We start from the raw sequence: 16,712 nt of genomic DNA, 5'->3' as shown, positions 1-16,712 counted from the left end.
GTAGTGTTCGTCGCGCTGTGTCTCTCAGAAAATGCAGATCCTGCATGCACGAGTGCCATCCATGGTCACAGCCAACAACCAAAACCTCACCGATCTACTCAACCGATGCTAGTCGTTGAATAGCTGCTTTTTGCGGTGATAGCTAGTGTTTCTAGGGTTTTTAGGGTCCTTGAAACCCTAAACGCCTAGAAAAGGCTACACATGGCTGACTGCAGCATTTCGTGCATTACGAGTACGTGTCCAACGGCAGGGACCAGCAACAGGCACAAGCAAGGGATGAATAATTCCATGCTGCCGCCTTCGTGTTGCTGCTGTGCTGTCCCGGCATGCATGTTCTGGCTAGCTACGACCAAATACCCCATGTACACATGCACCAACGTGTACACGTACACACACATACATACACGCACACGTACACACCAGGATGGATCATGTTATGGAAAAGCCAGAGCGGATATGTCCCGCGCAAGAGCGATGTGCTGCTCATGTCGAGTTTTGATCTCCAGACCTCCCGCTTACTAAACGGGTGCTCTTCCACTGAGCTACACGAGCGGTTGTGGGTGGAGGGTGTCGAACACTCGACCTTAGGATAGTCCAAGTCACAGCACGATAACAGCTATGAGACCTACGCGCTAACCACTGCGCCACACCCACACAGACATGCAGCTTCGCGCGTGGCAAGCATTTGCCGTACACCGTACACCGTACACGTACAAATCGTACAGGACGTGCGTACCGCGCTGCGCCGCGAAGGGGACCGTAGCTTCGACTCCCAGGGCAGCTGTGGGTGTGTGGTGGGTAAGGTGCTGTGTGGTGCATAGGTGAGAACGGTATTAATGTGGGGAAGCAGTGGCGTGGACTCAGTTACATTACATCTGTGACGGAGGGTGGCTTAGTAGCAAGCCACAGCCAGCAGTGTCGTAGCAGAAGGCATTCTCGAGGTTCACATCCGGCATCCAACAGCAACGACCCATAACAGCAAGAGAGGCAGTTCCTCACCGCAGGCTGCCATGTAAGAAGTTGCACAATCACACAACAGCAGGCATGCGATAACTTTAATTCGAAGCCTGAGCATCAAATTGATTCGCAGATGTGAAAGAACACAAACATTTCTAGGTTCGCAGTCTCAGCGCGTGGTAACGATCTTGCGGACGTTCTCAAGGCTCGCAATGGTCAGATCCGTGCCCTGCAGCTTTACATGCAGATCTGCCGTGAAAGCCGCATTGACGGCTTCGCAGGCGGAGGTGATGTCGTCCGGCGTGGTGTCGGCGAGTGGGGTGAATGAACGGGCTGCACTAGATTCCATCCAGTTCTGAGCCACGTTGGCGGTAGTGAGTCAGAGCCGTCACAGCAGCACCCGGCTGCTCCGGATTGTCATTGTGAAAAACCAGTAGGGTATCAGCTGCTGCTTCCAAGCTGTTGATGTTATCATGGTCATCCCGGAGCACAATGGCCATGAACAGGCCTGTGCTCAGGAATGTGTTCTCATACGTGGTCTCGAACGTTTCGTGAAATGTTCGGCACGATCGTGTCCTGCCAACTTGAAGGACGCCATGGCCATTCCGATGGTCAGGCTGGCTGTCGTACGGTTCGCCGCGGAGATAAGGTTTCCGATGCCCTTGCATCGGTCCTCGTGGGCGGCTGCGGGGTCTCCACCACCAGCAGCTGCAGTGTCAAGGAAGTGGCGGCTGATCATGATCATGCGGTTCAGCCATGTGACTTGGCTCTGCGACGTGGCCTTGGCGACATACTTGGTGGCATAGTGCGTGGTTCGGTGGGCCACAACCTCTGCTTGCACAAGGATGTCCTCCAGGACCTCGGGGTCACACATGGGGACCGGCAGTACAAGCTGTTCCTCCACTGTTGCGATGTACTGACGGTCGAGCTCGCAGGCCAGCGTGAAGACGTTGTTGCAGCCCAGCACCATTGTGACAGCGGGGCAATGGGGCACAATGTTGGGGCCGTATCGGGGCAGAACGAACAGGCCGCTGTCGCCCACCCACTTGAACTCACACCGGATGTGGCGTGGGTAGGCCATGCCGCAGTCTCCATCCACGCCTGCACAGCCGAAGCGTTTGCAGGTGTCGGTGTGTTTATGGGTGCAGGACCCCACGACACCCGCCACAAGGTGCTGGGTGCAGCGTTCCAAGCACACTTTGGGTGTAAAGGTATCAGTGGCTTCACCCCCGGTCCCACACGGCTTGCCACGGGCGACAATGGCAAAGTCATACGCGGGTGCCGGCATGGATCCATCTGGCTGAGGCGCGCGGATGGCTGGGGGGCGGCCAGCGGACGCTGCGGGGGGGGCTGGCTGGACTCCATTGTCACCATTGCCAATGTCTTCATCTGTGCCCGAGGCGCTGCCAGGTTCTGCTTGAGTCAGGCCGTCATCCTCTTCTGCAGTAGCATCTGTCATGCTGTCATCACCAGAATTCGTTGCTGCCGTTGATGTTTCCATGGGCGTCGGTGCAACTGCCATTGGTGTGGTGGGTGCAGCCGTGACCAGGGGTGTCTGCCAGAAGACTCGTCGCTCTTTGTCCTGAATGTCGTAGTACGGCTCAGGCAGCCACATGCTGCAGAGGGCGTGTGCCAGCGCCAGAGTGCGGCAGTTGGGCCCCTCAAACAGGGCCCGCATTTTGTCCACGGTATCGCTGCCAGGTGCACCATGCCGTGCAAGTGCAGGGCGAGGCGTCCACTCTGCTCCACCTTGATGCAGATGTGGAACACGGTGCCACAGAAGCAGTCGGGGTTGCTCTGCCGCTTGTCGCCAGGTTTGAAACCAAAAAGGATGTCCATGAAGGCGAGCTTAACCGCGTTGAGGAGTGCTTGGCTGGTGTAGGGGTTGTTTTGCACCCGCCGCCACTTGTCCATGACACGCTCCTCCCGCAATGGAGCACCATCCTCACCAAATTCCAAAAATTGCCCAGCGGCCACGACTGCAGCCGCACTGTGCAAGTCGGCGGGGTTGACGTTAAACATGAGGAGTGGCAGCCCGGTTGCGGCGGCTACACCACGTAGATTGGCGTGCATGTTGCAGTAATAGGCATCTGTCATGTCGATGCGTGCGACCGTTCACCGAAGAGAGGTGACGAGGGCGTGCACGAGAGGTGACATGTCTTGGAGCAAGCGGCGACGATCCGGGTGCATCTTCGGCAAGGCCAGGATGTCCACCATCGCTTTGACAGCCTCTCGCGGGATGGCACCCACTGCATCGATGTCTTGCTGGCAGCTCTTCACTCTGTTCAGACGGTGATGTTCTCCGGCAACGATGCAGCAGAGCGTGGGATGGCGTCCACCCACTGATCGAGTGATGGGTTCGCCACAGCTATCCCGTGCATTGTGACGGTGATGGGCTGCAAGTCAGACGGCCGGTTCTTGACCTTGAGCCTGTAGATCTGCTGCTGCACATGGCCCAGCCCCAGTATGTTGGCTTCCAGCACGGTAGGCCACTCCAGACGCTGCCCGTCCTGATTGATTTCTGGCACGTCTCCACCATCATAGCGTGCGAGAGCAGCCTCCGGGATGCGTCCGCCTGGATGCGGAGGCAGCAGCCACAGGCAGGGCAGACCAGTCAGAATAACCAGTGCGGTTGTGTGCGTGCATGCATGAACACCCAGCACACATGATCCGCAACGAAAGCACTGCATGCAAATTCTCATGTTAGTGTTTAGTGCTTACATTCCAAGGCATGAATGCAGTCGTTGCACATCATGATGATGTCGTCGCCAGCCCCGTTGGTGTGCACCGTACAATTCTCCCCAGAGCGCTCCACACGCATGCAGTACGGCACTAGCCACACACCCGGAGCAGTGGGATCCGGCCGTGGCTCCATGCCAGGTCGTGGCGGCCACGAAGCTTAAGGGAGCATCCATTCCTCATGCTGGCCGTCCACGTCTTGTGGCCGTGTCGCATCCACTCCTGCTTCTTCATCGGAAAGAATAGACTCCTGCTTGTCGTCAACACCATCTGTCTCACGCCGACATCACTGTGGCAGACTAGATGGGCCCGCCTCATGCGGTGGAAAGTCTTCCGGGAAGAGCCATATGCTCCAGTGTTGCCAAATGGTCCCGCGCCTGTTGCAACGAACTGTGCTGCTGGGTGGGCTGGCGGTGCTCTTGGTCATCCGAACCACCAGAGTCCCCTGTCGTACCAGGACGCTTGGTGAGCCCCGTCTTCTCCGTAGAATGCCCATTGAGCCACATCTTTCGGAAGCCCCACGGCAAAGCTGGCTCGGGTGGTGGTGGGGCTCTGGCGGCTGTCACTGGTAGCCATGCGACGACTTGAGCTGGACGCGCCACTGCCAGCGTTCTCCAAACATCTGCACGCAACTGGTGCACGTTGGGGATGTCACCAAACCGGTAGCCGTGTGCCTGTACCGCGGACTTCATCTCGCTGCAGCAGGTGCAGACACAGGATGGCATGTTGTTTTTGACAGTGGCATCAAGCTGTTCGGCGACTCGGATCTGTACCCTAAACCCTAAACCTTAAACCCTAACAGAAGCTGTTAAGGGAATTACAGTGGGCAGAGGCTGACCCGCAGGAACATCTTGCACATGTTCTGGCCATGAAGCTGTACTGCTGTCTAACCAGGCACCCATACGAGGCTTGGTGGGGTTTGTCGGCCGCCTGAACACCCAGAAGGCAGCATCCAAAACTGCCTCCACAAGGCTACCCCTGCTGCGGTGGGTGTGTTGTGGTGTGTGCTCCTCAGATGACTGTTGCCGAATCACACGGGCTTGATGCTTTCGAGCTGCGTCCACTGTTTGGTCTGCCGCCACTTGCTCAGGTGTTCGGTTGGCTCGCACCTCTGCTACCCGAGCTGCATGTGCTGCTCGATGCGTGGCCACTTGCTCAGGCGTTCGGTTGGCTCGCGCCTCCGACCACCACGCCCACCGAGCAGTAGCTGCTGCTCGGTCCGCCGCCACTTGCTCAGGTGTCCGGTTGGCTCGTGCATCTGCCCATCACGCTGCAGCTGCTGCTCGATCCGCCGCCGCCGGTTGGCTCGCGCCTGCACCTTTCTGGTTGCATCCGCACTGGACAGCTGGGGTGTCGGGGGGGAAGGTGTGGCTTGAGTCCGGCCTGTCAAGCTCAGAAGCCACGAGCCTCCACCTGCAACTGTACCTAACCGCCGACGTCCTGCATGATGTCAGGAAGAGGATTACTAGTCTACAGCCCATGCAGGAGATGGAGCAACATCACGGGCATCAGTCTCAACCAGGACTCCTTACCGGAAGCAGAATTGTCCATAGAAATGGCCGGTCAGACTGATGTCGCGACAGGTTATCCTCCTATCCTCAAGGAATGCAGTTGAGGGCCAATGGAACACAGTACATTGATACAATATGGATGTATGTTGCGCAGCACCGCTGTTTTGTAGAATTTTTTCCTGAATCCGTATGATAAATTTATCCTGGATCCGTTTGACAAAATTGATAAATGCACTCGAGGGCCAATGGCACACATTACTTCTATACAATAACTGTGCTGCACAGCATCGCTGGTTGATAGAATGTATTCTGAATCCGTATGATTCTATAGAATTTCTGCGACTGTATTTATCCCGGGGAATGTTGCGGTGTGCGCGACTTCACGTCATTTCGTGGCGGAGCCATTGTAGTCTAGTTTTCCACTGCAAGTCCTGTCCCACAGTGGAACTACATGGATATACCCACAGCCACGCCCAGGCGTACCTGGTTATCCTAATATTTTGTGATAAACGTTTAACCTTGCAAGTTCAAGTCGAACAACACAACTACGCGCGTCTGTTGTTCGTTACCCACCACCGCACCCAGTCGTCCCCATGGCCTGATGGCCCAGTATCCGTGTGTCCCCGCCCACATGTTCAAGGTTCACATGCACGCGTCCACGCTTCATGCACACGCCCATGTTACATCCTCATGTCCCGCGTCCACGCGTCCATGCTACATCCACGTGTGGCTACATCCACGGTGCCACGGTCCCATGTGCCCACGTGCCCACACGCTCACGCGTCCATGTGCCCTTGCATCCTCGCGTCCTCACGTCCTGGTGTCCTCGCGTCCTCGCATCCTCGCGTGCAACTCGCGTGCGACCCGTGATTTGAACCCGCGACCTGTCGTCCTCGCGTCCTCGCGTTTCGAACCCGCGACCTCTGGTTGTGAAGAGGGGGCGCGCTAACGGACTAGACGCGGGCTGCGTCGCCCGCGAGGGGGCCGTAGTCCCCCGGCTGGGCGGCACGAGTACGACGGTCCGTGCGTGTACTACAGACGTGTGGGAGTCGAACCCACAAGTGCAAGGGATGCACGAAGGGGAGCAGCGTCGTCGTCATGACGCGTGAGTACACCAGCCAGTGGATGGTGTTGACTGCGGCAATCTTGTAAGCAGTGTACACGACACAATAAATAAATAAATAAATTAATAAAGAAAGAAAGAAAGAAAGAAAGAAAGGAAGAAAGAAAAAGACAGACAGAGACAGACAGACAGACAGACACAGACAGATGAGTATTGTGTGAGAAGGTGGCGGTGCCGAAGAAGTCGTCGCTGTCATGCAGCAGTTACCGAACTATGACGAGTACTTCGCAGACGATAGTGACCATGTGGTGTACGCTGCATACGACTGCTTAGACGTTGACGTTTGCCGCACAAGTACGCAGGGTAGCGCAGGTATGCCGTACAATACGTGCAGAGGCGTGGGGGAGATATCGCTGCCACGTTGTGTGGCCGTGTTGGTGTTCGGTGCGTTGGTCATAACTGCCAACGTCATGGCGGCGGTGGGGGTTGGGCAGGATCGTCCGCTGCAGCAGTTTAGGCGCACGGCTTGCTTTTGGTTGGATATCTTCGTAGGCCAGGAATGCCGAGGAATGCATGACATACGAAGATATCACACCGATGTGATATTTTCGTACGCCAGTAATATTTCGGCCTTCATGGCATACGAAGATATCAAGCTGAAGGCGAGCCGTGGAGGCGAAGTGCTACAGCGGACAATCTTGCCCAGCCGCCACCGCCGCCATGACGTTGGCAACGATGCTCACGACCAACACGCCGAACACCAACACGGCCAAGCAACGTGGCAGCAATAGGTGCTGTGTACCGCCCAGCCGCCATGACCGGGAGTCTGGCCGCCGCTCCTTCATCTCCAGTTGGAAGCCGCCTCCAAGTCGAGGCGGCAACAGCGCAGTTACCACCGCCTCAACAAGTAAGCAAAGTAGTGCAGTCAAAGGCGCACGGAGCAGGGACAGTCGTGCTGTCCGGCGAGGCAGTGGTGTTATCATGGTACGGTAGCGATGCAGCACGTCATATGTACACACACAGTAGTACACCGGGCTACACCACACCGCCCTGCTGTCCAGTCGTTGTGGATCAAAGTCATACCGGGTCAGTAACCAGGTAAGATGTGGGTCCACACCTTGCGGATCCGCGTCTTACCGGGTTACTGACCAGGTATGACTTGGATTCAGAAGGACCGCATAGCAGCCAGCAGCAGGTGCGTGTGGCCGTGTGAGTGTGTGTGGTGTCGGGGGGGGAGTTTTGCATGCACCATTAGCGTGCCATAATAACACCACCGGCTCAGCGGTTAAATAGCTATGTGACGACACCGCTGTTGGTCTACCACGTAGGCATTGTTATGTACGATTGCAAAGTGTATGTAGGCTTGCCGGTGTATGCCATGACATGCGCCGATGCATAACCTGTTATGCCCTGTCATCGTGTCGAACCCCGACCAACGAAATCGTAGAATCGCCTGCAGCAGCGTCGGAGACTGTAGACCTTGTGCCGGTCCTAGAATTTCGAGGGTCGTGGTTCGAGACGAAGACAGTGACGGGGCAGAACATAAGAGAGGAAGTTATGCGTCGGCGTATGTCAGGGCAGAAATGATGGTGCATTAAAGAGCGCACGGAGCACGAACGTGTGCACTGAGTGACATGGGGGCTCGTATTAGTACGGTCACGATAACGTAGGCGAAGGAGGACCGAGAGGGGCCGGAGGTTGGACCGGGAACATACCTGTCGAGTGCATGGTGAATGGCAGAAGCCGTGGTGCCTGCATGGTCGCGTGATCGGCAGCAGCCAGCACCGCCGCATAGGCGACAGGACGGTGTACTGGCACGACATCCGTCGTGGCGACGTGCTGCTGTGGCGCTCGTAATTCGCGTCCATCTGTTACTAGGGCCCTCATTGTCGACCAAGCGGGGCCTATACCGCATGACCTGCCATGGGTGGACAGCAGCGACAACATGTTAGAAAGGAACGGGATATATACAATACACAAACGGCTGGATACGTGTGTTAGTGCAGGGGACTGCAGACACACGGCAGCGGCAATCCGGAAGGGAGGTTAGACAGTCAGACGGTCAGACGGAATAGCGCAGGTGCAATCATACGGGCAACACGGAGTGACATGGGTGCGGATACTAGTACGGTCCGGGAACATACCTGCCGAGTGTATGGTGAATGGCAGAAGCCGTGGTGCCTGCATGGTCGCGCGATCGGCAGCAGCCAGCACCGCCGCATAGGCGACAGGACGGTGTATCGGCACGACATCCGTCGTGGCGACGTACTGCTGTGGCGGTTGAAATGTGGCTCCAGTTGTATCCAGTGGTGCTCGTACGTGGCGTCCGTGTGTTATTAGGGCCCTCGTTGTCGAGCAAGCAGATCCTATACCGCATGAGCTGCCATGGGTGGACAGCGGTGACAACATGTTAGAAAGGAACGGGATATATACAATACACAAACGGCCGGAAACGGGGAAGGCAGTGGTACCGGAATTGGTACAAATCGCACCATAGCAGCGTACGTGGGGTATCACAGCTGCCAACACCGGATACACGACCGCCGTGTGGAAATAGAGAGTGGCAGTGAAGAGCTGCCGAAGGGTGTCGAAGCATCATTATGATGTCCTTACGAAGAGGCCTGAAGGCACGCTAAGGTGATCACATATGTACCTGCCATATACGCCAGAGCCGCTTCAGGCAATAGGCATTTCGAACGGACGGACGAGCGGTAAGATTGACGGATGGGGCCCCGTATGTGTTAGCGCAGGAGAAAGCTGACACACGGCAGCGGCAACCCGGAAGGAATGACGGACAGTCAGACGGTCAGACGGAATAGCGTGGGTGCAATCATACAGGCAACACGGAGTGACAGGGTGCCGTGTATTTATAATTTAGACGTAAGACTACGCGGGCAGTGCATCGTACTGCACCACATTTGATGCGCTGACACATATGGACGCCAACTCGTCGCACACTTACCGCGCGCGATGGAGACCTTGCAGGAAATGCTTGGTATGGAAATGTCCGGCAACAGGAACCACGACGCACGCAAATCTGCAATGCATTGCAGCGGCGATGCGTCACGGTAGTGCGGAAGCAGGGCCGGATATTGCGACAACTCGCTATGTCGGAATAGTAAATAAGATAAATAATAAACAGCAAGATGAACACCGGTAATACAGACTAATTATCGCGGCCGCGTACCACTTGCATAGGCATGCAATATATGTACATCTCATAAATAGCAACGCAAAGGATGTACAAGGAGAACTGACATAAAATAGTTTGCGCGTGCACAAGAAGAAACGACAGCAAAGTTGCCGTACACATCTTAACACGACGTGACACCGCGGACATCGTGCACTACGGTGCGAACGCACATAGACGCGGCCTGGCCGTACACTTACTGTGCCTACCGAAGATGTCTCAAAAGTAGTATCAAAAGTAGCATGGGCAGTGTCCGGAGTAGTGGCCGTAACGCACGCAAACCTGCAATACAAGGCAACGGTGATGCGGCACTGTTTTCCGGAAACACTACCGCAACTCACAACGATGAGTCGCTATGTCGCAGTAAAGGACGTATGTACATAAAAAAGAGAACCGGCACAGAACGAGTTAATGCAAAACAATGTATGTCGTACACTTGCCGACACGGTGTGCTGCGACGGACAAGTGGTAATGTGCCGACACACGTACACGTGTGTTGCATCATAACGCACACTTACCGCGCCTACTGGAAGCCACCGAAGAGAACAGCACGAAGGCTTGCCGGAGCAGCAGCTTCAACGCATGCGAACCTGCACGACAGTGTGAAGGTCGCGCGGAGACAAGCCCAGAAGTCGTTATGTCCAATTCGTTATGTCCAACCATCATGTACACGAGTGGCATGCGCACAGCAGAGCATGCTGCAGGGAGAGCGGGGAAGCGGCGAGAGGCGGATAGGAATGAGACACGTACGAATGTCAACACGGTACAGCATTCGTGCCTGAAAACCCTAACTTATACCAGCGAAACCGGTTATACCATTCATATACTCACCAGCGTAGGTGCGAGGGACGCCGCCAACTTGTGTGGGAGTCGAACCCACAAGTGCACAGAATGCACCCAGCCCTGCAAGTGTGTCGTTGCGCGGCTAGACAGCCGCTCAACGCTGGCATTTAATGCCATCCAGGGGCGGCTAGATGGAAGTGAAGGGAGGGGACAGGTGCAAGGCATAGCGAACCTGGACGACGTGTAGTGGACGGCAGCGCAAGTGGATGAACACGCAAGAACGAGTCATTCCTGCAGAGCTGTGATAAACATAGTTCGACCTTCTGTCTTGGTGGTGATGGTACCGGTGATGGTGAATGAGTCGTAAGCAGCATACGCCATACGATCATTATCGTCTGCGAAGCTGGCGCTGCCGAAGAACTCGTCGTAGTTCGGTAACTGTTGCATGACGGCGATGCTGTCGGTGCATACCGGATAACTGCGGCTGCCGACCGTGAGGACGAGCGGGAGGACCGGCAGTGAGCCGACTACAGTGACAGAAGTGGGGTTGGGTGACAGGGTGGCCGAGGCGTGTGGACCGTCCGACGGTAAAACAAGGGCACTGCGGCTACGCTGCTCCCAAGCCAATACCATATCACTTGTGTCGGCGGGCACGATGGCCGCGGTAGTTCGCTGAACAGCCGCCTGGAAGGTGTGCACTCGCTTGGGAGGGCGTTTGCCGGGGGCACTTGCTGCTGCTACGAGCGAGCCGCTGAGGAAGACGCTATTCATATAAGCTTTGTTAGAGGAGGGGCTGATCCTGGCACCATACATGTAAAGGGGCGTGCTGCTGTCGGCCGCTGCTTGTAGCTGAGCAATGAAGTCGTCGGGAGCGGACTCCCTGATGGCGAGCTCCACACGTCCGGCATCGGGACTGTCACCGTTGCCGCACGCAACCCACGCCTTAAACTTGCGGAACGGCCCGCCCCGGAACATCCCGCCGTGCGGGATGAGCAGGAGGGCGCTGCCATCTGAGATGTGCTTGTCTTCGGGGCGGGCCCTGTCGCTGTCGACATCGTAAGCGGGGAACCGAAGCCTGGCGCTGTAGAGCAGTGGGACAGCGGAGGAGGGCTCCACGGAAATCCGCGTCGCCGAGGAGACTTTAAACTGCCCCACCGTCACCCCAGCGAACCGAGAAGTGATGTAAGGCAGCAGGGAAGCTGAATCCACGTTGATGAACGTGACGCGGTGGCCGAACGCGTGGCTGCTCTCCAGCCTGCCGAGGATGACATCGTCAATCTGCATGATTACTATCCCCTGGCCGGCGGTATTCACGCCCGCGATGAAGCTGCCGTAGCGGCTCTGGGCGCCGGCAAACAGCCGGTCCTCATTGGTTTCCGTGGGGCCGGCCGTAAACGTCACATGAAAGGTGACGCTCCTTGAATCCCTACGTGTTGCAAACAGGCGTCAAATGGGGAGCGGTACACGGTATTTAAGGTACATGCGAGCGGTGATGAACGTGACGGAAGACATCTGTGCTTAAGAGACAGCGGCCAAATATGATAGATGCGTATATTTCGCACCGTCAGAGGTGGAGGCACAAAGTCGGGTCAAAGTCGGGAAGTACCTTACTGGTGTCAACACGCTCTATGCGCGTAGCAGCTCGCTTACGTGGCGGCGACGGGGGGGCCGACCGTCGATGTGCTGCTCTGCGACGCAGCAGTGTCCAGTTTCTGACGCTTGGCGTCAGGTGGGTCGATACTACTGCGGAAGTTAAAGTTCAGAAAGTCACAAGACGGGATCGGATAAGTTTCGCATAACACATAACACAAAGCAGGGGATGCAACAACGGAGAACACGAAACAAGGCAATGCAAGGGATACGAGCAACATATTTACGCATTATACCAGCGCAAACCGACCTGGTGGTGACCAGGGTGCGGCATCGCAGATTGTAGGACGTGCTAGAGTCCAGGCGTTGCCGCTTGGCGTCCGGCGAATCCATATCGCTGCTGGTACTAAACAGGTAAGCGGTGGAGACACTTGGAATAGGAAGGCTTGCAAAGAGGTGCGTCTGAAGAGTGCAGGATAAGTGGGGAGGAATCGGCGCGCTAACAATTATACAAACCGCGGCGGCGTGTCATATAGATGACAGATGTCCGAGGATCGGCAGACGCAGACATTGGACGCGCATGCACCGCGGCTGCGAGACCGGTGTAGCTGCCAACCCGCATCATTGCGGCGGCCTTCGACGAGTTCGAAACAGGAGTACATTTATATAGCAAAGACATACGTGCTTAGGCGATGATGCGGATTGCTGCCAATTCGTGTGATCGCGGCCGCACCCAGCGAAATCCGTCCGAAGCAGAAATCGGCAGACGCGGACATTGGACGCGCATGCACCGCGGCTGTGAGGCTGGTCCAGCTGGCAACTCGCGTGATTGCGGTGGCCTTGAACGAATTCGAAACATGAGTACATTTATATAGGAAAGACAGACGTGCTTAGGCAATGATGCGGATTGCTGGCAATTCGTGTGATCGCGGCCGCGTCCAGCGAGACCGAAGCAGAGATGGATGCTGACAAAGGCGCGGATAGCTGAGATTTCGCGTCAGTAAATTGGTGTATATGCAAGAGGATCTGTCACGGGCGCGGTGCGGTGCGGTGGGCGTGTCGAATGACGTTAACACGGTGCGGCGCGCATTGCACTGTGCACGGTCCGAAAATATATATAAGAATAGAAGAAAACGGTCCGAAAATATATGTCAAAATAGAAGAAAATAGACGAAAAAAACATGCATCAAAGCTAGCGAGCCGCAACGCAAAAAGGACCCAAGGACGCGCCGGCGCCGGGGTCGAACCGGCGCCCGCGGCTCCCACTCAACGTCGGACCTAGCGCGCCCGACAAAGCTAGAACGGCCATGCTCGGGAGCGCGTTGCGCGGGCCCAGGTTTGGCGCGGTGCGGTGCCATCCATAGTAGTCCGGTGCGGCGCGCTGCGCCGAACGAAACAACAAAACCGCAAAAAGCGGCGACGACGACGGGGCGCGAACCGGCGACCGCGGCTCCCAAGCGGCGACGGAGCTAGCCTAAAAGCTGCGGCTCCGAAACCGCGAACGACACCCCAACTAGACGCGGGCTGCTTCGCCCGCGAGGGGGCCGTAGTCCCCCGGCTGGGCGGCACGAGTACGACGGTCCGTGCGTATACTACTACACCCGTGTGGGAGTCGAACCCAGAAGTGCAAGGGATGCACCCAGCCGCGCGGGCGTGTCGTCGGACGGCTAGAGAGCCGTGCAACGCTGGCATTTAACGCCATCCAGTGGCGAGGCAGACGAACTGTTGGACGTGTCAGGTAGTGTTGGCTGCGGAGGTCCAACGTTCCTCTAGGTTTCTGGCGTGTTTGTACTCGGTCGTATAGCGTTCACGGGTTTCGGTTGCACGGCGATCGAGGAGGCGGAGTTCGGCCGCCAGGTCGGGGTCCAGCTTGGTTGCTGCCATGAACTGTTTGACGACTCGTGTTCGTTCGTCGGGTGTGGTAGAGAGCGGGCGGAGGAGGCGGATGTGGTCGAGTGTCTTGTAGCGGGTGAGCAACACATACATGGTTGCATGCTTGAGGCCACCGGGCGGGACGGAAAGGTCCGCGACCCAGCATTCTTCCTTGAAGCTACGGCCCTGTACGAAGTAGTCGGTGACGGCGTAGTAGTCACCAAGTGGTACATTGACTCGACGTACATTTTTGGTGGTGGTGCCGGTGTTGGCGGCTGGCACGGTGATGTTTGCTGCCGGTGAGGGCCGTGGTACGATGGCGAAGGCAGCACCTTTGGTTGCGAAGTCCGCTAAGTCTGCTAGTATCGCTTTGGGCGCGTGCCCTTTAATGGGACGGACCAAGACAGCTGCAGGTAGGTAGTGGAGGCGCCAGTACGGGCCGCGGCCGTCGTCGGGCGGTTCACGGCTGTCGGTAAGCAGGCCACACGCCTCGACTTCATTGTTGTGGCACGCGCCGGTGTCGGCAGCAGTGGTGTCGAGTAGGGTGTAGCGTGCACCCTCGTAGTACCAAGTGTCGGCGGTGGTGTGGTCGAAGGTGGCGTCTTTTACTCGCATTGCGACAGCCTTTTCGACGTGGGAGAGTGGCTGTTGTTGGGTTGCACCATGTTGCCTAACCGGGACGTGGTCCGCGTTCCAGCTGACCAAACGCGCTCCTTTGCGGCGTGCCTGGAGCATCAGGAGGCGTGTGTTGAGCGCGTGCCTGGGTTCGTTCCGTTGCAGCACGACACGGGGTTCGAGGTCTGTGAGATCGGACAAATCCGTGATGACGCGTTGGTTGAGTGCGTCTACTAGATCTGCAACACGTGCTTCAGTGGGTTGAATGCCGCCGAACATGGTTGTGAAGCGGGTAAGCTGCTGGCCAGATGGGCTGTTGTCTTGCTGCTGCTGTTTCTGCAGCATGAATACGGTGCCGCCGAGCCGGGTTTTGACGGGCAGCAGCTTGTGCAGTGATGTTCTGTTGCTGCTCCGCAGCCCTGTAGTCCGGGTCTTGATGGGCAGCAGCTCGTGCAGCCGTGTCCCGGTGTTGTTCTGCAGCCCTGCGCCCCGGATCCAGATGAGCATCCCGCATCCGGGCTGCATCTACGCTGAGGTGCGTGTTCGACGCTCTTGTCCCTCTAAAACGAAACCCGCCGCCCAGTGTACCCAGGCGCTCATGACTGCGTGTCCCAGTCCGCTGGGGTGAATCATTCCGTCGGTCCACCATAACTGACAGAAGCTGTTTCCGGTCGCAATACCGCGTGTGGAGATAAGTAATCCGGGTGCGATATATATGCAATACAATCCTACAGTAGCGAACCGACTCCTGCAAAGAGCCCAGCTTCGCAAAAGGCCGTCAACTTACGTTGGCGGTGCCACCGACTAGTTTATGGCCGCCGACTTTCGTGTGATTCAGTTCTGAGCCGTAGTACCGTACATGAAGAGAAATAAAGTAAAAGTGTATGTCTGCGATGCAATCCTAATGTAGCGAGCTGACGGCCGTGGACAAGTTCATTTCACAAAAGGCCGTACAGTTTACACGGACAACGTTGGACAACCGCAGATGCACACTTCGGCGCACTCCTCGTCCATCACTGAATTGTGCGTTGAACCGCGCATCGATTTGTGCATTTAATTGTGCGGTTCGGTGCGTGTTTAATTGCGCGTTGAATTGTGCATCGAATTGCGCATCGAATTGCGCGTTCAATTGCATGCTTCGGTGCGCATTGAATTGCGCGTTGAATTGCACGTTTAATTGCATGTCGAGTCGTGTGGTGGGTTGCCCGTTAAAACGCGCGAGTCGACGCATGTCAAATTGCGCAGTGCGGTGCAGTGCGGTGCGGTGCGCTGCATAACGAAAAGAAAAAAAAAGCGACGACGACGGGAAGCGACCGGCGAGCTGGACTCCCGCGGCGACGAAGCTAGCGCTCCCGAACGAAAAAAACAAAAGAAAGACGCGCGGGTGCCGGGATCGAGCCGGCGACTACGGCTCCCACACAGCGATAGAGCTAGCGCGCACCACGAAGCGGTGCACGGCGATGTTCCGGAGCGCATTGCGCGGCCTCAGGTTTGGTGCGGTGCGATGCGGTGTGGTGCGGCGCGGTGCGGTGCGGTGCGAAAAAACGAAAAAAAGCGGCGACGGCGGGGCGCGAACCAGCGACCGCGGCTCCCACGCGGCGACGGAGCTAGCCTAAAAGGCGCGGCTCCGAAACCGCGGACAAAAAGGCGAAAAACGGCAACTTACCAAGCGGCCACCCGGACAGACAGACAGACAGACTAGACGCGGGCTGCGTCGCCCGCGAGGGGGCCGTAGTCCCCCGGCTGGGCGGCAGGAGTACGACGGTCCGTGCGTGTACTACACCCGTGTGGGAGTCGAACTCACAAGTGCAAGGGATGCACGAAGGGGAGCATCGTTGTCGTCATGACGCGTGAGTACACCAGGCAGTGGATGGTGTTGAGTGCGGCAATCTTGTAAGCAGTGTACACCACACGATGAGTATTGTGTGAGAAGCTGGCGGTGCCGAAGAAGTCGTCGCTGTCATGCAGCAGTTACCGAACTATGACGAGTACTTCGCAGACGATAGTGACCATGTGGTGTACGCTGCATACGACTGCTTGGACGTTGACGTTCGCCGCACAAGTACGCAGGATAGCGCAGGTATGCCGTACAATACGTGCAGAGGCGTGCGGGAGATATCGCTGCCACGTTGTGTGGCCGTGTTGGTGTTCGGTGCGTTGGTCATAGCTGCCAACGTCATGGCGGCGGTGGGGGTTGGGCAGGATCGTCCGCTGCAGCAGTTTAGGCGCACGGCTTGCTTTTGGTTGGATATCTTCGTAGGCCAGGAATGCCGAGGAATGCATGACATACGAAGATATCACACCGATGTGATATTTTCGTACGCCAGTAATATTTCGGCCTTCATGGCATATGAAGATATCAAGCTGAAGGCGAGCCGGGAGGCGAAGTGTA

At 56.8% G+C, this 16,712-nt stretch overlaps 3 protein-coding genes across 3 annotated transcripts in view; 2 read left to right on the top strand and 1 right to left on the bottom strand.

Moving 5' to 3' along the window:
- Nucleotides 1–1,126: 1,126 nt before the first annotated feature.
- VOLCADRAFT_87688 (uncharacterized protein) lies at nucleotides 1,127–12,226 on the bottom strand (the record flags this gene model as incomplete). The annotated part of the gene is made up of 14 exons (XM_002947325.1): nucleotides 1,127–1,230; nucleotides 1,525–2,573; nucleotides 2,645–2,947; nucleotides 3,301–3,532; nucleotides 4,151–4,318; nucleotides 4,894–5,041; nucleotides 7,014–7,225; nucleotides 7,986–8,188; nucleotides 8,415–8,451; nucleotides 9,233–9,307; nucleotides 9,979–10,050; nucleotides 10,564–11,669; nucleotides 11,894–11,986; nucleotides 12,144–12,226. The coding sequence occupies 14 exons, from the start codon at nucleotides 12,224–12,226 to the stop codon at nucleotides 1,127–1,129; spliced, it is 3,885 nt and encodes a 1,294-aa protein (XP_002947371.1).
- Nucleotides 12,227–13,825: 1,599 nt separating this feature from the next.
- Nucleotides 13,826–14,948, top strand: VOLCADRAFT_87687 (uncharacterized protein; the record flags this gene model as incomplete). The annotated part of the gene is made up of 3 exons (XM_002947457.1): nucleotides 13,826–14,004; nucleotides 14,738–14,855; nucleotides 14,904–14,948. 3 exons carry the CDS (start codon nucleotides 13,826–13,828, stop codon nucleotides 14,946–14,948), a joined length of 342 nt encoding a protein of 113 aa, XP_002947503.1.
- Nucleotides 14,949–15,357: 409 nt separating this feature from the next.
- VOLCADRAFT_57277 (uncharacterized protein) overlaps nucleotides 15,358–16,712 on the top strand; it is a gene marked incomplete at both ends in the record, with an annotated part of 18,925 nt that continues 17,570 nt past the window's right edge. The window contains one exon of the mRNA XM_002947456.1: nucleotides 15,358–15,513. Coding sequence (XP_002947502.1) covers nucleotides 15,358–15,513 — 156 coding nt within the window. The remainder of the gene's footprint in view (nucleotides 15,514–16,712) is intronic.

The sequence above is a fragment of the Volvox carteri genome (genome assembly GCF_000143455.1).
Source record: "Volvox carteri f. nagariensis unplaced genomic scaffold VOLCAscaffold_6, whole genome shotgun sequence".
Classification (NCBI taxonomy): Eukaryota; Viridiplantae; Chlorophyta; class Chlorophyceae; order Chlamydomonadales; family Volvocaceae; genus Volvox; species Volvox carteri.
Note: the sequence above shows the minus strand (reverse complement) of the source record. Positions and strands in the feature narration are given on the sequence as shown.